Raw genomic sequence first — 26340 nt, forward strand, 5'->3', positions numbered from 1 at the left:
AGAAAATCAGCCTCCACTACCCACGTGACAGCTCATTCTCTTCCCTCCCCAGGCCTGTCAAATCCTGCAGAACTACTACTCCCTGAATGCCATCGTCTCGGCTCTGCAGACTGTCTCAATATACCACCTCAAGAAGACATGGGAGAACGTTTCCAGGTGAGACGGTCTCTCTGCATGGACGGACCAGGATGGATGAGGGGTCTCCCAGAGGCCTGTCCTCTTCCCCCTCAGCCAGCTTGGACCTCCTGGGAAGCAGCAATCCCTGACTACAGGACCTGGGCTGGCAGGCGGGTCTCTCAGCCTCCCTGGAGAATAGGCCACCATGTCTCCTGCTTTAGAAATCAGTTTTCCTAAATGTTCCCCCACAAGGCTGAGCTGAATAAATATTTTCATGTGTTTACTTTACAACCACTAAACTCTGCCCAATTGAAACCAAAATTGACCAAAACAGAGCTGCTCAATTAATATGGGAATGGAGTCCTAGGATGACCTACATCAGAGCTCTCTCCCATGTCCTACAAAGACCTTAGTGCTCAGAGGAACCCAGAGAAAACTGTTATCCAGGCAATTTGACACTTTGGGGTTCTCAAATAAAAGGGACTTGCACTCAACCCTGCCACATTATTCCTCCAATCGTCCTGCCTCCTTTCCCTCTATTCAGGAAGTGCTTTCAAAACTTTAAAAAGCTGGGCACTGAAGACAACCCACAGAGCAGGAAACTAGTCATCAAGGTAGCATGGAAGGTGCAGGTCTGGAAAGAGAAGAAGGGTGTGAGGGAACAGGGTCCTGCATGGATGAAATAGGGAATGGCCTGAAGCATTCCTTGGAGAGGGGAAGCCTTTGGCATGAATGTGGTGACAGGTTGGGGTGAAGATTCCGTTGGGGGTGGAACAACCAGGTGCTGCTCAACCAGATTCCCTAGCCTAGACACCCTGTCTCTCTGTGTCAACAGCTAGTCCAGATGGACACCTGTACAAACCTTGAAAGCCCAGAGGACAGGGCTCTGCTCAGTGAAGGGGTTGGGATGGGTTGAGGGCCACAACAATAATGATAGTAATACGATACTGAGTCCTCAGGAGACGATGGGAGGTAGGTAGAATTCTCACTTTTCCTGATGAGAAAACAGGCTCAGGGAGGCCAGGCTTCAAGCTCAGGGTCACACATAGAGTGAATGTTGGAGCTGAGATTTTTCTAGAATCATCACATGGCATGCTTAAGGATAATGTTTATCAGTTATCAGCTGACTTAAGTCAGACATCTAGGGTCTGAATTAAAAGATGGTGGGGGCAAGTGGACTGAGGGTATTACGGTCTCAAGGATCTTGTCCTTGGCCCTACAGGAGCAACCATCTAATAAATCTGCCACCCTGGTGATGGCCCTCCAGAGAGCCTAGAAGAAGAGGCTGCAGAAGAAGGTGAGTGTGCCTGAGGCCCAGGGCCTCCAAAGTCAGAGGAGAGGGGCTTCTCCCTGAGGGCTGGAAGCCTCCAAATCAGTACAGGTGGGACTTCCACTCCAGCTCCACTTCCTGTTGCTTCTAAAATTCTTGTTTCAAAGTGACCAGCAGGAGGGTCTAGAAAGCTGGATCCAGAATGGGTTTCGGGATGGGGAGGAGCCGAGGACTATATACCCTGTGATTTTCTAAAAGCAGGCTCTGGAGGTGATTAGGAAGAGTATGATGTACTTGGAGGGTGAGGGGAAAGGGAATTGAGGGGAGACTGCTAAGGGTCCTAGGCTGCTCCATGTGGGAAACTGGGGTGGGCCAGGAGGCTGCAGCATTTTCAGGGGAGGGTCCCTGTGGGCACCAGAGAGCAGGGACTCATCCCAACCCTACTGCTCATGACACAGGGTGTTGCCCCCTAACTTGGCACTTTCCTCACTGAACTGGTGATGCTGGATATTGCAATGGAGGACTATCTGGAGGTGGGTGAGCCTGAGGATTGTGGGGGAGGGACCAGAATCCGGAGGTTTGGGAGCAGAGCGCCCCTGTACTGAGCCCTGAGCTCTCAGTACTTGGCAAACCCCCCTCATGACAGCCTCACGGCTACCCTGTGAGCCTGGGGGCTGTTGCCCATCTCAGGGATGAGCGAGGTGAGGCTGCAGTTAGGCCACGGCTCCCGGTGCCGAAGACTGGTGAAGCAGCAGAGCTTCCTGAAGGCAAAGCTGCGTGAGGTCTGTCTGAGTGGACCTCAGCCTCCCCCGGTGAGTTTGCCCGTGGGGGGAGAATGAAGTCAGGACCCTCCACGTCAGCAAGCACCTCCGTAGCCGCAGCAGCCCCTTCCTGCCTGAGGCTTCGGCCTCCCCTACTGTCTTCCGAGAGGGTGGTGCTGCAGGGTCCCGACCTGTAGCCAGTCCATCTGCCCCATGTCCTCCTTTCTCTGGACCCCAGAGTCTGGCCTACATCCCAGGCCCGCTATCTGTGTATGCACGGCCCCCTCACGGGTCCTGGCCATGGTGCAGCATGAGAAGGGATGGGAATCAAGTGCTCCTAAGAACCAGGGGCCTCATTCTGATGGACTTTGTCTGCTTTCCAGGGGAATGAGATCAACCACCAGAAAAGAAATAAGGTGAGCATATGTGGCGCTTCCCGCAGGGAAGGGTAGGGAGTGGGCCTCAGAGATGTCCCTGGGAAGAACATTGCTTGGCTCCATCCCCTCCACCTCACATTTCCTGGGATCCCTTGAGAAGAAAGCAGTGCAAGACCCATCCCATTAGGAGATGGGGACAGACACATGGCATCCAGGAGAACCTCCCGGAGGAGAGGCTACTGATATTCACCTCTGAGAACAGGTCGAGACCGGATGAATCTCTAGGCTGGAGGGTGGCCATGTGTGCCAGGACCTGGGATGGGTCCCCGGTCCTGCTGCTCAACCCTCACCAGACCCTGCAGCTCCCCCCCCCCCCCCAGGCTCCCTATACATCCTGTGCTTCTCTCTCTGCTCAGGAATACCAAGTCATGACGGACATCGTGCTGCTCCAGGTGGCTGCCGAGAATTACACCCTAGAGCCCGAGGATTCTTTTCGGGCCTGGTTCCAGGCTATGGAGTCGCTCAGCGAGGCTGAGAGGTGAGGCCCATCAGGATCTGGGTGGGTGAGGTTCGGGGTGGACTCTTTCTGCTGGCCACTCCTGGGATCCTCCTTCCCTGGGCAGCCTCAGGCCTTGTTGCCGGGGCGCCAGACTCCAGCTGTGGGCAAACACTGGCAGGGACTCTTGAATGGAAGCTCCTGGGCAACTCACACGTGTCCCTCTGTCCTTAGCTACACCCTGTCCTGCCAGCTGGAGCCCCGGTCCTAGCTGGTCAGCAGCACTCAAGAAGGAGAAGAACTGGCCGCAGTCAACCTCAGGGCTGAGCAAGTGTCCAGTGGCCCTGCAGGGATTCCTCAGCAGCTGGGGATTTGCGGTGCATGCGCCCCATGTGTTCCACACCCCTTCCTCCCATCTATTTAGTTATTTGACGGGGGGCAATATTTATTCTCTTAAATAGTAAGTGGTAAATTCAAATATTATTATATTAAAGCCCTTTTTTCTTTTAGAGCCCAAGAGTGTGGTTTGTTCTTTTACTTCCTACAGTAACGTAAAAGATATAGACTCTCATATTCATTCCTGAACTAAGGAATCTTAAAGCGTCATCAGCTATTGTATGTGGGAGGAAGGAGAAGAGCCAGTCCTCCTCCCTAGCTACTCATACAATCCCGAATTCCTCCATCACCACAACTGTGCCTGGAAGTTTGTTGAATGTTCCCTTCCTCGGAGATAGAGCAGAAAAGACTGTCCCAGGTCTTGACCTCCTGAGTAGGAAAGTCAAAGTGTGGACCTAGGCCTGTATCCCCGTTGCTGATGCTCTGTGCTACTGATCTGCACTTATCACTCAGCTACGGGATCATTAGTCACAGGGCAGGGGGGTTTCACCATCCGTGTACACTCCCAAAGTACTGAAGTGTACACATTTCCCAAACACTGACCACGTTATAAGGTGGCCTCGGTGGTCACATAACCCAGAACAACTATAGATGGATTTAACAGCCAGCTCTGGCATAGTCATTAGAGTGAAACTCACATAGAAAGTCCACATGCTCCTGGTCAGTCCACTGATTCTGAGAGCTAAGAGGCCCCATGTAGGACAGTGCAGGCCAACAGCTGTCATAGCTGAGGTCATTGCTTGTACATGGCCCAGAGCAGTTAAGAATCAGGAAGATAATTTAATGTAATTTATGACATCACCATACCATGAGAAATGCTCAAATCCTGTAAGTCCATACCCAAGATACAGTGGCAAATAGGAATTTAAAGTAAAACTTGGCTTTTAGCTTGGTGCCCATCACCCTTGTTGCAAATCTCCTAAACAGCTGGGTTAGGGAGTGTCAGTGTTCACTCCGTGCCTCCTTTACTTTCCCCATTGTGCAATCTTGGCACCCTTGTCACAGATCATTTATCTATGTACGTGTGAGTTTATTTGGGGGCTCTCTGCTCTGTTCCACTGGTCTATCGGCCTGTTTTTATGCTAGTACCATTCTGTTGGATTACCGTAGCTTTGTAATATGCTTTAAAGTCAGGAAGTGGGGGGACTCCATCTTTGTTCTTCATTCTCAAGATTGTTTTGGTTATTAGGGGTCCTTTGTGGTTCCATATATATTTTAGGGTTTGTTTGTTTGTTTGTTTTTATGCAGTGACATTGCGATTTCTGTAGGTCGCTTCCTCTAGGACCTGGTGGTTGACCTTACTGTTTAGTGTCCCAGAGTCTTAAGTTGTGCCTGTCATGTGTGCACGAGCCCAGAAGTGCCTATACATGAATGATCAGATCAGGCCAGCAAACTACAACCAAGAAACAACCAGCGGAGGGCAAGTGACCTCTTTTTCATCTTTGGATTCTAGAACTGTGCTCTCCAGGGTGCTAGCCTCTAGCCACATGTGTCTGCTTATAATTAATTTTACACCAACATTCAGCGAATTAAAATAACACCACATTGCTCAGTCACACTAGCCACATTTCAAACGTGCGCATACTAATTTGAATCTCCGGTGGTAAGTTTGGAGGTAAGAGCTGCAATGTGCCTGTAGAACTGAGAGTGTGAAAGCTGATTCATTCAGCATCTCTGTCTCATTCGAAGGTTTGTAACTGTGATCAATTCTTGTTGAAGGGCTCTGACTCCACCAAGTATAGAGAACTTCTGAGAACCCACAGGAAATATCAGGTTGATGCCGTATGACCCACACAACCTCAACTAGAGGAGGAGGAAAGGGTGAGCCCCTCTAATTGATGTGTTTCTATATATCATATTTGGGTGTCTATAGATTTTCTTGTGGAGAGCATTCAAGATTCCAGCAGTGAGGAGGATGACTCTCCAGGTAGGGAACAACACTCAGGTAGGAAGCAATGCAAGAGGGTTCCGGGTACAGTTGGGTTGCACCTGCTGCTCTGGAGACTGAGGAAGGTGGATAAGAAAGCAGAAGGGTAGGGAAATATATGTACAAGTCTAATTTGTTCATTTCATATTTTAATGACATATTAGTAAGAGGAATGGAGTCCATAAGCATCAGGTGTGCTGTGTTTGCAATCATTTTTGCTTTCCTATTTAAAAATTCTTTCCCATGGGGGCGCCTGGGTGGCACAGCGGTTAAGCGTCTGCCTTCGGCTCAGGGCGTGATCCCGGCGTTATGGGATCGAGCCCCACATCAGGCTGCTCCGCTATGAGCCTGCTTCTTCCTCTCCCACTCCCCCTGCTTGTGTTCCCTCTCTCGCTGGCTGTCTCTATCTCTGTCGAATAAATAAATAAAATCTTTAAAAAAAAAAAAAATTCTTTCCCCTGAAACCTGTACTTCCTTCTCTTTCCCACTGCCAGATGTCAAAGCTTAGGTTCTGTTTCATTAGCACCTCTTGGGATTTTGGTATCTTTCTTGTTATTAACCTTGATGGATGTAATCTGGTGCGACCCAACAGACACTTGAATCTGGATACAAAGTTCTAGCATGAGCCAGGAGGTAGATGAGAGGTCAACTCTCTCCCTTTTAACGTATAGGACTAGTAACATTATGTTCCTGTCCTGTTTGCTCCTCCTTAAAGGCCACTTCCATAACTAGGTAAGTTGAAGAACCTTTCCTCTGAAATTATGTATATGCTCCAATGTCCTTTAGCTCATCCCAGCCTCCATACCTCACCCAAGTCTGAACTGTGAATGTGCTTCCATCTGAAAGAGGCCCATGTGCAGCTGCCCTGGAGACCCTCCATGGCCGGCAGGGATTCTAGAGGACTGTATGAGGAGCTGCTGGGCCTATTTCACACATCAGCTTTTACAGCCCTGCTGACCCGGTCACCTGGCATTGACCACAGGACACGACCTCTCTCTGGGCAGCAGGGCAGGGAGTCAGTGCTCCTCTCAGAACCCACTGCCTCAGCCACACATTGGCCCTGCCCCCCACACCTTGGTCATGCCTACCCCAGGCCTGCCCAAAGCCCACCCTCCCAAGTCCTTCCAAGGTTCAGGGCAAACTCTGGCAGGTAGTGTGTGTTTATGTGATCGCATCAGCTGTAGAGCCCCTGTTGCCCCACGTATAGACTAAGGGAATTTAGACAAGTTAGCTTACTTCTGATTTCATGTTCATGCTCTCAAGGGGGCTAGGAAACCTATGGGATTTTTTGAGAACGATCTTCAAGTAACTGCAATTACCCCAGGCACAGGACAGGTAGTATGTGGAACTCATTGCCATTCTCTCCCATAGGGCCCAACAAAACCCCAGTCCCATTACAGGTGCCCCCTGGGTTTGGATGGATTGGTTAATTGATCAATTGATTGATGAGGGAGGGTGGCAGTATACCCATGATCGTTCCTCCGGTGTCCCCATATTTTAAAATAACATGGCTGGTAGAGGGTGACACGGAGAAGGACGATGAACACTAAATAGTGGAGAGAAGTGGAAGGGGAGTACTGAGTCATGAGTACCGAGGAAGGCAACATCACACACAGAAATGCATGCAGACAGTGACTGCCTTCTTGTAAGGACAAGATGACACAGGAGTTCATTCATGGTCACAGTTATGAAATTTGAAGGCTGGAAAAAATATGTTGCAGATCACAGAGACCCATTCCCTCATTGCAGAGGGGAAGACAGAGTCATCCCCAGGTCGGCCTTTATCCTGCCAGGAGCAGTGGGTCCAAGTTCTCACCCCAACCCTGACTGTCCCCGTCCTTTCCCAAGGCTTCCTCCTCCCCACTCCTACAATTATCCATGCACAGGATTACATGCAGGGAGCAAAACTGTGCATGCAATTTATTCCCTCTTTCATCTCTTTTCACTTTGTTTTTGCTATCTATAAGCTCCTCTTTGTAGCTCTTCCCCCATTCCCTCTTTATAATTCTCATCCTGTAGTATGTGGTCTCATACAGGCACTTAAGGTCCTTGGATCAATGTCTATAAAACCTCCTGCAGCCTACCTCATTCACATTCTTAGTGTTGCTCTGGCCCCTTACGCTGGGTCTGTACCGCGGACTCCTGCTGAGCAGCCCTGAATGGCCCCAGCCAGGAGCTGGGCTGGGAGTCGGAAGGGTCCCTGCTGGAGGGGCCCCGGGAATTCTGGATCTGCTCTCAGCATCCTCCACTTAATGGTTACCTGCCCTGGGTGGCTCTGGTTATGCCTGATTCTTGTCTTCCTTTCAGCTGTGAACAAATTTTTTTGTAATGGACTCAAAAGAAGGAAAAGACAAAGCAAATTGGGGCAAAGAAGAACAGGAAGAGGAAATGTGAGTGCAGGGCGCTTGGGATGAAAATGGTAAAGCAAACGAGTGCACATGTTCTCCGTTGCTTCCCTAACTTCCTTGTTGGCACCGCAGGAAAACCAACCAAACACTGGGGTGACCGCTAATGCATGCGGCCACAAAAGCGGAGACAGGGTGGTGGTAATAGTACATACAGGCAACATAACTACCTTCCAAGGACGCTGCCACACTCTTTCTGAGCTAATTATGTGTAATCGTTGTGCCTAGACTATACATGGAGTAGATGATTTTATTCATGTAACCTAATAAGTTAGATATTATTCTTAACTCCTTCTATAGGAGGCTGCCAGGGTCCTGGAGATGCTCTGTGTGTCAAATTGGTGTTGGCAACAGATGCATTTATATTACAGGAAACCATAAAGCTAGACATTTAAGATTCGGGGACTTTACAATATGTAAAGTAAACATCAATTAAAAAACAAATGTAAAACTATTTTTTTCTACAAAACAAACTCAGGCACAGATCGTTTCCTCTGATTTCTACAAAGTGTTTTAGAAGTGATGCCACTCTCCGACATCCTCTTCCAGAGAACATATGCAGAGGGAACACACCTACACTGCTTTCATCAGATCAGGAGAATTTGGATGCCACCTAGCAATAGACATCACAGTAAAGGGAAATCACAGGTTAACTCTTCTGAACGTAGATGTCAAGATCCAAAACCAAACATCAGCGCTCTATAAATCCACAGAGTTTTTATAAAGGAATGAAACTGGGATTTCATAGAGTGATTTCCATTGGTTGATGTGAACAGGATTACTGGGTGTTTGGGTGCTGCCTGGGACAGTGGTGAGAAGGGACAATGCCATTGGGTTGGTGGAATGAACATTTGGTGGCAGAGGGAAGAAACTCTCTCCCTGCAACTGCAAGGTCTAGAGAAGGGTGAGGAGTCTACAGAGACTTCAGAGTTTGGGGAGCGGGAAGTGCACACTCAGAGTGTAGGCTCTGCCTGCTCAGGCTATTGCTCAGATCAGTGGTCAGAAGACAGTGGAGGACATGTCAGCTTCATCTATTAAACCAGCAAAGCACCAGTCCATCAGGTCACTTTCCTCATTAGCTAGTGGTTCATCCAGGGTTGGTTCTTGAAGGCCAAGCTGATTCATTAGAGAGGAGTTATATGTGCAAGTTGGCTTGGAAAATCCTAGGCTCTGGGCCACATAGGAGTCAAGCAGAGCACTGGTCACACCGTCGGTCTGCCTTGAGGCAGCTGATGTGTGATGATGTGGGAGGAGGAGGGGTTTTCCCCCTGACCTGTTAAGGGACTTCCTTTCAGGAAAATATCATAGCTTTTGGGTCAGAGATTGAAACGTTTGGATGGAGGCATGTGCCCTTCTCTTGGCTCCAGCACCTTCTATGTCCTGACAGCAACTTTGGGGCAGGAAAATTTGGGGAATGGAGGGAGGGTAGCCCTTGGTTCAGAAGTCCAGCACATGATCTGGAGGACTCAGGGGAGGCGGTAGGGGTTGTTCAGGGATCTCTGTCCCCAAGGAAACAACTACTTCCCTATCTCAGATCTGTCATCAGCCTTGTGACTCCAGGCGTCATTTAAAATCTCTACAATTTAGAGCCATGAATCACAAAACAGGGGTCACAGCACCTACCCTGCATAACCCATGAGGATGATGGGGGATGACAGGAAATGATGACAGATACTCTCCATGAGCTGTAAAGCATCATGCCCATGTGAGGGCTGAAATGTCACCTTGCACCCTCCCCTGCCCTGTATCTGTTCGAGTTTCCTCTCCGGAGGCAGCCACTCCTGTATTCCTTGCTTATTCTTGCAGACAGTTAATGCTGGAACACTTACACAGCACTTACGCAGCACCGGTCATTTTCTCCAGGTGATGTCTGGACTGTCTTATATTAAGCTTCGTAAGGGAATACTAGTAAATAGGCCTCATGGCGCAGAACAGGGAACCAGGGACAAAGGGGTTAAGTAACTTTCCCAGGTACATGTGTCTTCTAGCATGAGTTGATACCAGCCACCAGACACCAGCTCTCATGCTCTCTCTCTCTCTCCGTCCCTGTGCTGTGCTGCCTTTCTACATTGTCTCATCCTCATAAAATCACAGCCCCATCACAGATCATAATACCCCTCTTTGCTCATAGAACAGAAGTGCAGCATAGGAATGAATGAATGTGCTCCCAGGGTCTTCTCTCAGCTGCATATCAACAGTTCTATTTTCAGTATGTTTTCTAGGATTGTGGCTCAGGTTATAAAAAGAAAAAGATCCTAAGGGATTCAAACACGGGATTCACAATATAACTATTTGTGTTTAAGAAGATCTGCTGGCTGTCCACTGTTCTGCTGGCTGTGCCCACAGTGGTTCAGCCACATTGAAATGGGCATCTGACCAAACAACATGGTAGGGCCACAAATATCACCCCCACTAACTACTCCATTGAAGGTGGCATGGGAGTAAAATCAGTAATTAGATTCAAGAAGAAGGACTGTGGTTTGTACAAAAGACACTGGATGTTGGAAAGGAAGGAGTGAGCAGGGAAGGTGCATACTCAAGGGCCAGTGTGGCTACTTCCTGCTCTCAGCCATGCCTTCCGTAGTGGCTGCTCTGAGGGTGGGTCAGATAGTCAGGGAGACACTGGAGCTGTGTAGATTTCATCCACTAAGCCACAAAAGTCCAGCCTGGCAGACCCCTCTCCTAGTTAATGAACTGCTCATCATCCAAGTTTGGTCAGTTGAAGACGAAGCTAGTTCTTTGGGCAACTGTCACGTGGGCAGTTGGTTTAGAATGTCCTGGGTTCTGAGCCAGTTGGGAGGCAAGCAGACTACTGGTCATTCAGGGTGATCACCTGACCACCAGGGAGTCTCACTGAAAGGCAGCAGATAGAATCAAGTGCTGGGGGCAAGTGAGGGGAGATGGAGACATGCTCAGATCCCCCCACTCCATCAGGGGTTGTTCTTCATTTGGAGGAAAGACAATGTATTTTGAGTCAGGGATTGAAACACAGAGCGAGGAGTTGGGTCAGGATTTGAGCCATCCTCTTGGTGCAGGCACCTCCTTGACATACCAGGTGTCTGCCTGCAGAAACCTTGGGGCAAGAGGATATGAGCAAGGGAGTGAGGAAAGGGCTCAATTCAGGTGTCCAGGACCTGATCTCGTATTCAGGTGATCAGGGATCTCTATGTCCAGGGAACCGTCTGTATCCCCTGACTCAGAACCATCATTCAGTTGCAGTTGAGCTGCAACTCTGAGAAAGTCACTTAATCTCTAAATTTCAGTACCTGCACCATGAAATATGGATCTCAGCCCCTACTCCTCCCACCCTGTGAGCATCACAAGAAATGACTTTTCATTATTGGAAGTTGAATATTGAAGCCTCCAATTGTTGAGGGGTCTGTTTCTCTTCATTTTTGTCAGTTTGTTTTATATATTTTGGAGTTCTCTTGTAAAACGTTCATAATCTCGAAGGATGGGCCCTTTTGTCATTATAAAATGTCCTTTTTTTTTCTAGAGAAAAATGTCATAAAAGTTTGTCTTATATTATCAAAGCCAGTCTCGTTCTCTTTTGGTTACTACTTGCTTAGCATTTATTTTCCTTTTATTTTCAACCTCTCTGTCTTAGACTTAAAGCGTGACTCCCTCATAGGCAGCAAATGGAGATTATAGGGTTTTTTTTAATCCATTCTGCCAATATCTGCCTCTGAATTGGAGTATATAATCCATGAATATTTAATTACTAATCAGCTAGCATTGGTATCTGTTTTTTGTTTTGGTTTGGTTTTTTGGCTGTATATGTCATCTCTTTTCTAATAGTCCTCCATTACCGGTTTTTTATGTTATGTTCTAGCGTACCGAATACATTTCCATGGTGCTTCTTTTGCTATATATTCTGGGTTATGTTCTTAGTAGCTTCCCTCAGATTATAATTAACACCTTAAATTATAACATTCTAATTGGATTAATACCAGATTAATTTCCATGGCATATAGAAACTACCTTCATGTAGATTCAATGCACACCCTCCCCTTATTGCCATGGTCATACAAATTATATCTTTATACACTGTGTGCTCGTCAGCATGTTTATAATATTGACTTCAGGTGGTGCCTTTTAAATCAGGAGAAAATAATACATTGTTTACAATTATACACATCTTACATACTTTTATATTTTTTATTTAAATTCATTAGCCAACATATACATACTTATATATTTACACTTTCTTGTATATTAACCTATGCAACTCTTTATTTCTTCATGTAGATTTAAGTTACTCTGTTGTCTTTTCATTTCAGCTTGAAGGGCCCTTAGTATTTCTTTGTAGGCCTTGTGAAAGCAGTGGGTTCTCTCAAATGTTATCTGGGAATGTCTCAATGTCTCCTTTATTACTGAAAGACATCTGCTAGATACAGAGCTCTTGGTTGACAGTTTCTGTCTTTTGGCACTTTTCATGTCATCCCACTGCCTTCTGGCCTCTGGTTTCTGATGAAAATTAGCCATAAAATTGAGGAGCCTTTGTAAATGATTAGTTGCTTTCATGATTTTCTCTTTGTCTTTGGCCTTGAACAATTTTATTATGAGGTGGGTTTATCCTGCTTGGACTTTTTTGAACTTCTTGAATATTTTTATTAATGTTTCTCATGAAATTTGGTGAGATTTTGGCTATTGTTACTTCACATATCTTCACTGTCCCTCTCTTTTATTTATTTTATCTTTTACTTATTTTATATTTCATTCCCTGTCTTTTATTTTTCTGGGGACTTTTCTTTGTGCATATGTTGGCATGCTTATTGTATTATACAGGTCCGCGAGGCTCTGCTATTTTTTTCTCCCATCCATATTTTTTAACTCACTGTTCATCAGACTGGATCTCTATTAATCTATCTTCAAATTTTTGTCTTTTTCCTGCTCAAATCTGTTGTTCAGCTTTGTTGTGGCTTTGTGTCTCCCCAAATTATACATTAAAGTTGTACCCCACAGTACCTGTGAAAGTATCCTCATTTGGAAATAAGGTCTTTGCAGATATAATCAAGATAAGGTTACACTGGATTAGAGTGTGCCCTGATTGAATGGCTGCTGTCCTTATAAGAGCAGGGAGGTTTGGACACACAGACACAGAGGGGAGAAAGCCACCATGTGATGACAGAGGCAGGGTTTAGAGTGATGCAGATGCAATCCAAGGAAAGCCATGAATTTCCAGAAACTACCAAAAGATAGCAAGGGGCAAGGAAAGATAGTTCTCTAGCTCTTTCAATAGGAAACAGAGCCTAAGTTATAGCTTGACTTCAGATTTCCAGCCTTCAGACGTGTGAAAGAGTAAATTTCTATTGTTTTAGCCCATGTAGAGTGTAGTAATTTCTTACAGCGGTCCTAGGAAGTGAATACAAGCCCCTTTAGTGACATTTTCAGTTGTTACTATACTTTTCAACTCCAGAATATCTGTTTCTCTTTTATAATTCACATCTTTTTTATTGTTATTCTCTACTTGGAGAGATATAAGTCTCATACTATGTTTTAGTTCTTTAAATATCATTTCCCTTAATTCTTTACATATACTTAAAAGAGCTGATACAAAGTATCTGTCTCGTAAGTCCAGTGTCTGGACTTTGCTTAGGGACAGTGTGTATTCATTGCTTTTTTCTCCTTGTATATCAGCTTATGTGTGGGGGACAGCCCAAGAGCACCTCCAACATCCGTCCCTCTAGAAAGACTAACTGAACTCAGTATATAGCCATCCTGATAGTTGTGATTTATTACAGTGAAAGCACACTAAGCAAAATAAGCAAAGGGAAAGGTGCATGGGAGGTTCAGAGAAAACCAGCCACAAGCTTTCAAGAGAACTGCTCCAGTGGCATCACAAAGGTACACTTCATTCCTCCAGCAATAAAGTGTGAAACATCTTCCAGGAAAGCTCATTAGAGACTTTGTACTCAGAGGTTTTTAGTGGGAACTGGTCATTTAGGCACCCTCTGCCTCGCACATACCTGAATTTCAGAGTTCTATCAGCAAAGATATGTGCTGCATAAACCACAGGGTTTGCACCAACAGTCTAGGCACAGCAAGCCACACTTACCAGAGAATGGTGGGGACCCTCTTGATTCCAAGTTCCCAGACTTCAGACAGGGTCAGTCTGACAAGCAGGCCTGTCATAGGAAAGCACACTTGGCCCTGGTATGCCAACTTTTTTCTGCACAGTCAGACTTCTGGTTTCCCTGCAGGTATCTTGTTACTGGGGAGGGGGACTGTAAATTGGTTATTTAAAATAATATCATATGACAACTCTAGAAATCGGATTCTCACTCTTCCCTAGGATTTGTTGGCTTTGCTATTTTTTGTCATTGCTTTCTCATTAGTGACTTTAATGAACTAATTCTCCAAAGTCTGTATTCTTTGTCACGTGTGACCACTGTAGTCCCTGCTCAGCTCTATGGCGGTCAGCTATTGGCCGGAGAGAGATCTCACGAACAGCCTAGAACTAAGTCATTCAGTCTTTGTCGAAGGGCTTCGTGAGCATGTTGAATCGTATCTTCAAAATTCAGCTGGTAGCTGAAAACCTTCATTGTTGCTTGTGCAGAACATCCAGGTCAGGCAGGGGGAGAGCTAAGGGCCTTCTAGGGTCTCTCCTGGGTATGCTTACAGTGTTCTAGATTCGTAAGAATAAGTCAGAACTTTTCAAATCCCCTCATGGAAATCTCATTTTTTGGTGGTCCTTGTAAGCTTTCTATTACTCTATTGTTTGCTCCAACTAATATCTATCACTTTAACCAACCAACCACAAGTTAAGCAACTGCCTATAATTTCCTTTTTGACAATTATGCTGGGAAAAGGCTTTTTGTTCTGGGCAAGCTCCAAGTGAGATTAAACACAAACAGTCAAACAAGTAGGGTCTTGCAGACATCCCTCAGACCCATTAGTGGTAATTCTCTAGAAATGAGGTTTTGAGGGAGCTCCGGACCCATTCTGTTCTCTCCAGTGGCTGCCGCATTGCTGTCTTTCACTGTGAACATGGGCTTTAGTTTTCTGAACTACTCTGCAGCCACAGGGCAGGGGATGGGACTAGGCCATGTTAAAACAGCACAAAACTCATGGTTCTGACTGAGACTCACCTGTTTTTTTTCCTCCCTCTTCCACCAGTATCAACATTCCCTCTACTGCTGCAAGTTTGAGTTTATTTCCAGAGTTCTTAAGATGTTGGTGGCAATTTTTGCCAGTTTCCTCATTGATTTTTTTTTGAGGAGAGAATTTTTGGAGGTCTTTAAGCTGCCATTTGCACTAAAGTCACTCACCACATCATACTCATACTCAAGCCACAGTCCATGACTGATTATCCTCAGGTGTTTGCAGGAATCACAGTTCAACGTAAACTGTGTCTCAGAGAGACTCCTCATGCAGTTGTGTGCACACTGTTAGGTCACAGACATGAAACTCAGCTTCAAAATAGAGCGTCACTTTAAAAGGAATTAAATTTAAAAAAAATAAAAGAATTTTCTTAAAATCGTATACTGAATAATATGACGTGGCACCTCTGGATAATAGTGACCAACCAGATCCTCAGGTTGAATTTAGGTCATTAAACAGGGCTTTGTTGTTATATTCTTCCTCCAACTTAAAAAAAAACTAAAGCTTATCATATGCACAATTTTGTAATGGTAGAGTTTGGATATTTAATATATGTATGATTTCTTGAACTTGTAAATTTACTTAATTCATCTTCACAGTCATAGAGAAAGTTATTTGGGAATAAAATCAATTATCTTTGGTCATGTATATTTTACTTATCTTGATAAGGCTTGTACTATATAGAAAGAAAACATGAAGATATACAGAGATTCCAAGATATGGTGTAAAGCTGCCTATCATTCTAAATCCACACTGTATCTTTAAAATATATGTACAGGCACCGGGGGGGCTCAGTCGTTAAGCGTCTGCCTTCGGCTCAGGTCATTATCCCAGGGGCCTGGGATCGAGCCCCGCATCGGGCTCCCTGCTTGGCGGGAGGCCTGCTTCTTCCTCTCCCACTCCTCCTGCTTGTGTTCCCTCTCTCGCTGTCTCTCTCTCTGTCAAATAAATAAAATCTTTAAAAAAAAATTAAAAAAATACATGTAAAATTGCTCCAAATTGCCCAAGGCCTCGCTAGAGCAGTCAAGAGGAAGTAGCTGATTTTCATCATCCTGTTTGCCTGGAGACCACTCCAGACACGTACATCACACTGACGTGTGTGCAGCAGACGGGTTGGGAAGGACTCGGCTTCTCGCTGGGCCTCATGTCACAGTGGAAGTCTGAGCCTCACGACAGCATTACTGTGGCTTTGAGTTGACCGCACTGAGCTGTGTCTAGGCAGCATGCGGTTTGCTTGGTTGGTTACGAGTTGTCTGTTGACTGCGAAACAGCTCCAGTCACATTGACCTCCCATCGCCTCGTCCTCAAACTTTCCTCATCGCCTCCTGATTCCATCCATACGATGTTCTTTCTGCAGGCATCACCTCCTCCTCCACTGCCCACTCCAGCCACTACCCAGGCTGCACCCCAAGTTACCCTGAATGCATTCCTCAGATAGGGGTTCAGTCAGCCCCTCTTCCAGAGAACCTCCCAAAATCTCCCTGACTAGAGCTGTGCCCAGGTCATCTTTTTCAGGGATCTCCTATTAGTTGAACTTTTTATTGTGTGGTTATTTTATGTATATCTTCCCAAGAATAATTAGGATCCATGGAGGGAGAGAATGTGAAGTTCTTACCAGTAATCCTGCACTTACCTCCTTGCACCTGGTGAACGGGACAGAGATTCTCCAGAGACAGTGCAGTGAGGACAACACGTTGCAGTGGGGAGGGTGCAGGATCTGAATCTGCATGGTCTGCACCATGCCTCGCTCTGCCATTCACACCATATGACACACAGCAGGATCAAAAAACATTTCTAGGAGATGTCTCCTCATGTCGAAAACAGGACTAACAGTCATTCCTCAAGGGGGCATTTGTGAGGAGAGAGAAAAGTTGTATTCATGTAAGATCTTGGGATGTATCTGTCATGCTACCCTTCACTAAATGTTGGTTGGTGGCCTACTGACAGCCTAGTCTCACATTACTGGGTCATGTCCTCTGAGCAAATCATGATCACTCAGAGAGGCATGCGCCTCTCTGCAGCTCTGAGATCCTTGTCTTGTCACAGCTGTCTCTCTCCATTGTCACAGTCAACCCCAGTCATCCTATGTTATGGGCATTATTTTCTCAGTTCTTTCTTTTGTGTCTGACATTTTGTCTTTTTCCCTGCCACTTTTTCTTAAAACATGGGTGGCTACAGCTGGATGTCTCTCCTGGAGTCTAGAGGATGTAGGATACATAGGAGCACTGTGGTGTCACTGCCCTCCCGGCCAGGTTGACCACGGTCTCTCAGGGTTTTTCCAAAGACCCACCCTCAGGGGTCTTCCACATGTCCTAAGCAGTCAATGCATTTGTTCATTTAGTCCAAACTTGTAAAATAAGTTTGGTCACCTCTGCATGCAGCCTACCTGCAAAGGAGTTAAGTGACTTGTCCAAATTGAGGCAAAAAAGCATGGTTAATCCTATAGTCACGGAAGACATGGGATGAGTCATCAAGACAATTTCCTAGAGAAAAGAACTCACACATGAATCCTTAGAGGTCACTTCTTACATCGATCTATTCAATGAACACATCATTCTAAATATACTCAGTTTTCCGTTGAATAGGACTTTTCACAACTAACTGAAGCAGCATGCATCACCAGAATACCAGAGGAAGCTAAGTGCGGGGGCTTCAGAGGGTCACAGTTTTGAGGACAGCATTCATCCTGTGCCAAAGTACAATGACGCACTGCGAGCCCAGTGCGAGACACAGCACCTCTCTGTCCAGGAGACCCCGACACTGAGATTCCCGAGACGGTGTAGACTGTGCCCAGGGCCCTGAAATGGAAAGAGACACAGGGATGGTGAGTCTGGGGTCATATGATGTCTATAAGAAGGAAGTGGCAGGGCCTCCCCTGATCCACTGTCAACAAATCACCTGAGCAGAGAGTGAGAGGAGTGGGGAGGAAAGAGGACGAGGCTGTGATGGAAAGACCCTTCGAGTTCTGCTTCCCGCGGGGCCCAAAGTTGATTTTACCTACTGGCCCCACTCAAAGGGAGGACAGGGAAGTCATGCAGATCCTTCCCCTCCCCTTGATGGCCTCCCACAGCTGATGTACCCCAGGGGTTTGTGGCAAGGCAGGCCCACAACTCCTCCTGCTGTGTTAGGGCCAGATGTACATACAGAAGGGGACCTTGGAGAGAGAGTTGCATGCCCATCCACCTGTCCACTATCCCCTCCTCCCAGAGGGGGGTCTCTTCACTGCCCAGGAGCCTCCTCTTAAGACTGCAGCCTCTTCCACAGCCTTGCACTCAGTGAAGTGACCTCCACAGCTTCTTCCTCCATTGTAGATCACTGTAGAGGGGGATCCAGAGGGAACCCAACCTCAGAGAGAACTTGTTCCAGATTCAGAACAGCAGAAGGGGCCCCTGGGTAGCGCAGTCGTTAAGCGTCTGCCTTCGGCTCAGGGCGTGATCCCGGCGTTCCGGGATCGAGTCCCACATTGGGCTCCTCTGCTGGGAGCCTGCTTCTTCCTCTCCCACTCCCCCTGCTTGTGTTCCCTCTCTCACTGCCTATCTCTCTGTCAAATAAATAAATAAAATCTTAAAAAAAAAAAAAAAAAAAAAGAACAGCAGAAGGACCAAAGACCATGACAGATCAGCCAAGACCAACCCACTTTCCACTGTGGCAGTCAGGGGGATCCCCTTCACCTCATCCTGTGTTGCTCTCTCTCCATCATTCCTGATTGGGGGACAAAATAGGGAAGGCCTCAAGGAGAGGGAGAGAGCGCTAAGCACATCTTGTGGGTGCTCCACTCTGAGGAATGGGAGGGACCACCCAGCCCTCTTTGGCACACGCCAGTTAACCTCTGCCTGATACTGGACCCAAGGGTTGATTGGGTCTGTTGTTTGGGTGTACACATATGGTATCAGGAAATTGGAGGGAAGCAGAACTTTCAAGGGAAGAAGAGGGACTCTGCATTTTTTTCCCAGAGCAAAGCTGGTTCCAGTCACTAACATAATAATCCACACCAATACTTCCAGTGCAGGACTGAGTGATCTGACCAAAAGCTCCAGAAATTGTGGACAGCTGGGTCAGCAAACCATACCCAGGATCTTAGAAATGGGGGTGCATCAACCACACAGTATCAGAGAACCAGAGGAGAAAGGACAGCCCCCATTACACTACTCCAGAACTCAGCAGCAGCCACTTGGCCACAAAATGACAGCAATAACTCTGGACAGTGAGAAGGTACAGACAGCCAACAGGTTTTTATCTCACTTCCCTGTGAGCCTTGAGGACAATGTAGGCATCAAGCTGCTGTCCCACACTAAGCAGTAATAATCAGCCTCTTTTCCAGGCTGAAGCCCAGAGATCAAGAAGCCTGGCTGCCTGACCTGGAGCCCAGGAATCTCTTCTGAGAGGCAATTGCAAATCTGGGGGTCAGGAGTTTGGCAACAAAGCCCAGGTGTTGCTGAAGCTGAGCTGCTCCCCTAGTGCACGTGCTGGTGGCCATCTCTCCTTGGCCCTTGGACACTGAGGGTGGCTGAGTCAACCCCACCTGGACCACAGACCCTGGCACGGGGGAGGGACAAGTAGAACAGTGAGTTGGGTGAATGAGGGAGTGGACCAGAGCTGAATGAGGGGGCCCCCACAAATCTTCCACCCAGAAAAGTTCAGCTCTCATCTGTGCAGAAAGTGAGGAGCACAATGAGAGGGGCACAGGTCGTGTATAGATGCTCAAGAGCTCTGCTCCCTGAGATTCCAGAAAGGGGCAACCCTAAGTCCCTCTTATTCTCTCCCTAGGCACCATGGGGAGATGGGCTCCTGCATTCATATATGTCCCTGCTCCTTGACACTCAGCCCTGGGTACCAGCTCTAGCAGAATGATGCCCCCCACAAATGTCCATGTTCTAATCCTTGGAATCTGCCCGCATGTTGCCTTACATGGGGAAGGGGAATTAAAGTTGCAGATGGAATTAGGTTGCCAATCAGCTCACATTAAAATCAGGAGATGATCCTGGATTATCCAAGTGGTCACAAGGTCATTAAAAGTGGAAGTGCAGCAGAAGAGTCCACTAGGATGTGGGGCAGTCAGTCAGCTATTGCTGGCATTAGAGGTGGAAGGGGCAACTAAGCAGGGAGTGTAGACAACCTCTAGAAGCTAGAAAAAGCCAGGAACCAGATTCTCTCCCAGCGCCTCCAAAAAGGAACACCCTACAGACGTATTTATTTTAGTCCAGTGAGGCCCATATGAGACTCTAACCTGCAGAAGTGTAAGACACTATATTTATGAGGTTTGAAGGCAATACATTTGTGGTAATTGGTTACAGCAATGGGAAACTGATACAGTAATTCCCAAGTCAATGGACTGAAGAAGAAGAATCTTGATCATTTCAGCAGATACAGAAAAAGCACTTAGGACAATTCAACATACATTCAAGATTTTAAAAACTCTCAGCAAAATAAGAATTAAGAAAGACTTTGTCAACTTGATGAAGGACACTTACAGTTTATAGTTAACATAATAGTGATGGAAGATAAAATTTTTTCCTCTGAATTCAACACGACAGAGGAGTTGGGGACTATCATAACAAATACTAGGGTCATCTACTGATTTCATTTCCTTTGGATGTATCCCTAGATATGTGATTACTGGATCATATGGTGGTTCTATTTGCAATTATCTGAGGAAACTCAGTACTGTTTTCCATAATGGCTGTACCATTTTACATTCTCACTAACAGTATATGAATGTTCAAATTTCCATTTTCTTACCAACATATATGTAAACCATCCTAACAGGTGACATGATATTGTCCTTTGATTTGGATTTCTCTGATGATTAATGATGCTGAGCTGCTTTTCATATGTCTGTCAGCCATTTGTATTTCTTCATTGGAAAAATGTCTATTGAAATATTTAGCCCATTTTTATGTTGGGTGAAACACTTTCTTAAAAGATTCATTTATTTTGAGAGAGCGAGAGAAAGCACAAGAGGAGGGAGGGTCAGAGGGAGAAGCAGACTCTGCTGAGCAGGGAGCCTGATGTGGGACTTGATTCCAAGACTCCGGGATCATCACCTGAGCAGAAAGCAGATGCTTAACCAACTGAGTTATTCAGGCGCCCCTGGATTAAACACTTTTATTTTAATGATTAGTAGCAGTTTCTTATATATTTTGGATATTAGCCTCTTTTTTATTTTTTAAAGATTTTATTTTTTAGCGAGAGAGTGAGCAAGTAGTAGGTGGGGCAGAGGACAAGGTAGAGAATCTCAAGCAGAATCCAAAATGAGTATGGAGCCCAAAGCAGGGCTTGAACTCATAACCCTGAGATCATGCCCTAAGCTGAAATCAAGAGTTGGATGCTTAATCAGCTGAGCCACCCAGGGCCCCTAGTCTCTTTTCTGATACAAGGTTTGCAATTGGATTCTCCCATTCTATAGACTGCCTTTTCATTCTGTTGATTGTTAAAGAGACTATCCTTTCCTCATTGTGTACTCTTGGCACCCTCATCAAAGATCATTTATCCATGTATGTGTGAATTTATTTGGGGGCTCTCTCTTCTGTTCCATTGCTCTATCTACCTGCTTTTTTTTTTTAATTAATGTATAGTATATGTTTCAGAGGTGAAGTTTAGTGATTCATCAGTTGCATATAATACCCAGTGCTCATTACATCACGTGCCCTCCTTAATGCCCATCACCCAGTTACCCCATCCGCCCACCCAACTCCCCTTCCGCAACCCTCAGGTTGTTTCCCAGAGTCAAGAGTCTCATAAGGTTTGTCTTTCTCTGATTTCTTACCCTTCAGTTTGCAAAGAGCAATGGACAGATGATCTAAGCAGAAGATCAACAATCAACAAGATCTCACTCTTTGCATCAAAAAACAAGGGCTTTGGATGACACACTGGACCAGATGGACTTTAGAGATATATTCAGAGCACTTCATCCTAAAGGAGCAGAATGCACATTCTTCTCAAGTGCACATGGAACATTCTCCAGAATAGATCACATACTGGGTCACAAATCAGGTCTCAACAGGTACCAAAAGACTGGGATGGTTCCCTACATATTTTCAGACCACAATAATGTAAAACTTTTATTTTTTTTAAGATTTTATTTATTTATTCGACAGAGACAGAGAGCCAGCGAGAGAGGGAACACAAGCAGGGGGAGTGGGAGAGGAAGAAGCAGGCTCATAGTGGAGGAGCCTGATGTGGGGCTCGATCCCATAACGCCGGGATCACGTCCTGAGCCGAAGGCAGACGCTTAACAGCTGTGCCACCCAGGCGCCCCCACAATGCTGTAAAACTTAAAGTCAACCATAAGAAAAAATTTGGAAGACCACAAATACATGGAGCTTAAAGAACATCTTTTTTTTTTTTAAGATTTTATTTATTTATTCGACAGAGACAGAGACAGCCAGCGAGAGAGGGAACACAACCAGGGGGAGTGGGAGAGGAAGAAGCAGGCTCATAGCGGAGGAGCCTGATGTGGGGCTCGATCCCATAACGCCGGGATCACGCCCTGAGCCGAAGGCAGATGCTTAACCACTGTGCCACCCAGGCGCCCCAGCTTAAAGAACATCTTACTGAAGAATGAAGGCGCCAAGCAGAAAATTAAAGAATTAAAAAAAAAAAATGGAAGCAAATGAAAATGAAAACACGACAGTTCAGAACCTTTGGAATGCAGCAAATGTAGTCCTAAGAGGGAAGTATATAGCAATACCGATCTTTCTCAAGAAACAAGAAGATTCTCAAATACACATCCTAACCTTACTCCTAAAGGAGATGGGGAAAAAACCCAGCAAATAAAGCCTAAAGCCAGCAGGAGAAGAGAAATAACAAAGATTAGAACAGAAATCAATGATATAGAAATCAAAAGAACAGTAGAACAGATCAACAAAACTAGGAGCTCATTCTTTGAAAGAATAAGATTGATAAACCCTAGCCAGACTTATCCAAAAGAAAAGAGAAAGGACTCAAAATCACAAACGAAAGAGGAGAGATCACAACCAACACTGAAGAAATACAAACAATTATAAGAACATATTATGAGCAATTATGTGCCAACAAACTTGGCAATCTGGAAGAAATGGATGCATTCCCAGAAACACATAAACTACCAAAACTGAAACAGGAAGAAATAGAAAACCTGAACAGACCCATAATCAGCAAAGAAATTGAAGCAGTAATTAAGAATCTCCCAACAAACAAGAGTCCAGGACCAGATGGCCTACCAGCGGAAACCAAACATATAAAGAAGCATTAATAACTTATTCTCCTGAAGCTGTTTCAAAAAATAGAAAGGGAAGGAAAACTTCCAAACTCTTTCTATGAGGCCAGCACTACCTTGATCCCCAAACCAAAGACCCCACCAAAAAGGAGAATTACAGACCAATATTCCTGATGAACATCGATGCAAAAATTCTCACCAAGATACTAGCTAATAGGATCCAACAGTACATTAAAAGGATAATTCACCGTGACCATTTAGGATTTGTTCCTGGGCTGCAAGGATGGTTCAACATCTGCAAATCAATCAATGTGATACACCACATTAATAAAAGAAAGGTCAAGAACCATACGATCCTCTCAATTGATGCAGAAAAAGCATTTAAGAAAATACAAAATCTTTTCTTGATAAAAACTCTCTGCTGTGTAGGGATAGAGGGAACATGCCTCAGCATCATAAAAGCCACATATGAAAAACCCATGGCAAATATCATCCTCAATGGTGAAAATCTGAGAGCTTTTCCCGTAAGGTCGGGAACATGACAAGGCTGTCCACTCTCACTACTGTTGTTCCACATAGTACTGGAAGTCCTCGCCTCAGCAATCAGACAACAGAAAGAAAAGACATCCAAACTGGCAAAGAAGAAGTCAAACAAGGTACTCTATGGAGAAAGTCCCAAAGACTCCACCCAAAAATTGCTAGGACTCATACAGGAATTCAGCAAAGTGGCAGGATATGAAATCAGTGCACAGAAGTCAGTTGCATTTTGATACACTAAGAATGAGGCAGATGAAAGAGAAGGCATCGATCCCATTTACAGTTGCCCAAAAAACCCATTAAATTACCTAGGAATAAACAGAACCAAAGAGGTAAATGGTCTGTACTCTGAAAATTATAGAACCTTATGAAAGAAATCGAGGAAGACACAAAGAAATGGAAAAACATTCCATGCTCATGGATTGGAAGAACAAATATTGTTAAAATGTCTATGTTACCCAAAGCAATCTACACATTCAACACAATCCCTATCAAAATACCATCAGCATTTTCCATAGACCCAGAGCAAACAATCCTAAAACTTGTATGGAACCAGAAAAGACCCCAAATAGCAAAAGTAATATTGAAAAAGAAATCCAAAGCTGGAGGCATCATGATTCCAGACTTCAAGCTATATTACAAAGCTGTAATCATCAAGACAGTATGGTACCGGCACAAAAACAGACACATAGATCAATGGAACAGAACAGAGAATCCAGAAGTGGACCCTCGACTCTATGGTCAATTTATCTTCCACAAAGCAGGACTGAATACCCAATGGAAAAAAGACACTCTCTTCAACAAATGGTGTTGGGAAAATTGGACAGCTACATGCAAAAGAATGAAACTTGACCACTCTCTCACACCATACACAAAGATAAACTCCAAATGGATGAAAGACCTAAGTGTGAGACAGGAATCCATCAGAATCCTAGAGGAGAGCATAGGCAGCAACCTCTAGGACAGCAACCTTTTTCATGACACATCTCCAAAGGCAAGGGAAACAAAAGAAAAAATGAACTTGTGGGACTTTATCAAGATAAAAAGCTTCTGCACAGCCAAGGAAACAGTCAAAAAAAACTAAGAGGCAGCCCACGGAATGGGAGAAGATATCTGCAAATGTCTTAATCAGATAAAGGGCTAATATCCAAAATCTATAAAGAACTTATCAAATTCAACACCCAAAGAATAAATAATCCAAGCAAGAAATGGGCAGAAGACACGAATAGACATTCTCCAAAGAAAACATACAAATGGACAACAGACACATGAAAAATGTTAAATATCACTTGGGAAATACAAATCAAAATCATAATGAGATACCACCTCATTAACAAGTCAGGAAATGACAGATGTTGGCAAGGATGAGGAGAAAGGGGAACCCTCTTGCCCTGTTGGCGGGAATGGAAACTGGTACCTAATTCTGGAGAAGAATTTGGAGGTTCCTCAAAAAGTTAAAAACAGAACTTCCCTATGACCCAGCAATTGCACTACTAGGTATTTATCCCAAAGATACAAATATAGTGACCCGAAGGGGCACCTGCATCCCAATGTTTATAGCAGCAATGTCCACACCAGCCAAACTATGGAAAGAGCCCAGATGTCCATTGACAGATGAATGGATAAAGAAGATGTGGTATATATGGAATGGAATATATATACGTGGTATGTATAATGGAATACTACTCAGCCATCAAAACAATGAAATCTTGCCATTTGCAATGATGTAGATGGAACTGGAGGGATTATGCTAAGCAAAATAAATTAATCAGAGAAAGACAATTATCATATGATCTCATGCATACGTGGAATTAAAGAAACAAAACAGAGGATCATGGGGAAGAGAGGAAAAATACAACAAGATGAGAGAGAGGGAGACAGGCCATAAGAGGCTCTTAATCATAGGAAACAAACTGAGGGTTGCTGGAGGGGAGGTGGTGGGGGATGGGGTAACCGGGTGCTGGGCATTAAGGAGGGCACGTGATGTAATGAGCACTGTGTATTATATGAGACTGATGAATCACTGGCCTCTACCTCTGAAACAAATAATACATTATATGTTAATTAATTGGATTTAAATTAAAAAATAAAGAGCACCCTTGCATAAAAATAAACCAACAAACAGACAGACAGACAGACAGAAAGTAGGCCAGTGATTACCTGGTGACGGGATGGTTGGGGGAGGGAAGGATTGTAAGGGCATCAGGGAATTTTTTGAGAATGATGACTATGTTCATTATCATGGGTATATACATGTGTCAAAACTCATCAAATTGGGTTTGTTTAAAAAAGTCTTCCCCTATGGACTCTGGGAAACAAACTGAGGGTTTCAGAGGGGAGGGGGTGGGGTATTGGGCTAGGCCGGTGCTGGGTATTAAGGAGGGCACGTATTGCATGGAGCACTGGGTGTTATAGGCAAACAATGAATCATGGAACACTACATCAAAAACTAATGATGTACTGTATGGGGAATAACAAAACATAATAAAAAAATTTAAAAAAAAAATTCCCATTATCCTGGCAAGAGAGAACCCATCCCTGATCCATCAGATGCCAGCCAGAGAACAGTAGCTATTGTGCATCTGACCCAGAGCCTGGGGCCTGGAGGAAACTGCTGCTTCAGAAGAACCGCATAAGGAGATGCACGAAGGCTGGAAATCCTGGCTCCTAGGTCAGCATAGATGTTCATGGAACCAGGCTCAGGTGTGCCCTTTAAGGTACCCCTCCCATCTTTTCCCAACACACAAAACAAG

The 26340-nt window shown here is 45.2% G+C and overlaps 1 protein-coding gene and 1 long non-coding RNA gene across 8 annotated transcripts in view; both read left to right on the forward strand.

Moving 5' to 3' along the window:
• LOC148108089 (ral-GDS-related protein-like) overlaps positions 1-2139 on the forward strand; it is an 81655-nt gene extending 79516 nt beyond the window's left edge. For 5 of the 7 annotated variants that reach the window (XM_087853795.1, XM_087853793.1, XM_087853796.1 and 2 more), the window contains 2 exons: positions 53-156; positions 1340-1839. In XM_087853795.1, the coding sequence (XP_087709921.1) occupies positions 53-156; positions 1340-1373 (138 nt within the window). In that variant the 3' untranslated portion in view covers positions 1374-1839. The other 2 variants (XM_087853792.1, XR_015721000.1) reach the window with 2 other exon arrangements.
• Positions 2140-2312: 173 nt separating this feature from the next.
• On the forward strand, positions 2313-25719 carry LOC148108090 (uncharacterized). The gene is made up of 4 exons (XR_015721001.1): positions 2313-2564; positions 2942-3063; positions 4666-7734; positions 21627-25719. It is a non-coding gene; the product is annotated as an uncharacterized LOC148108090 (long non-coding RNA).
• The last annotated feature ends 621 nt before the right edge of the window (positions 25720-26340 follow it).

This window comes from Ursus americanus, chromosome 22 (assembly GCF_024610735.1).
Source record: "Ursus americanus isolate L20-20 chromosome 22, mUrsAme1.1.p, whole genome shotgun sequence".
Taxonomy (NCBI): Eukaryota; Metazoa; Chordata; class Mammalia; order Carnivora; family Ursidae; genus Ursus; species Ursus americanus.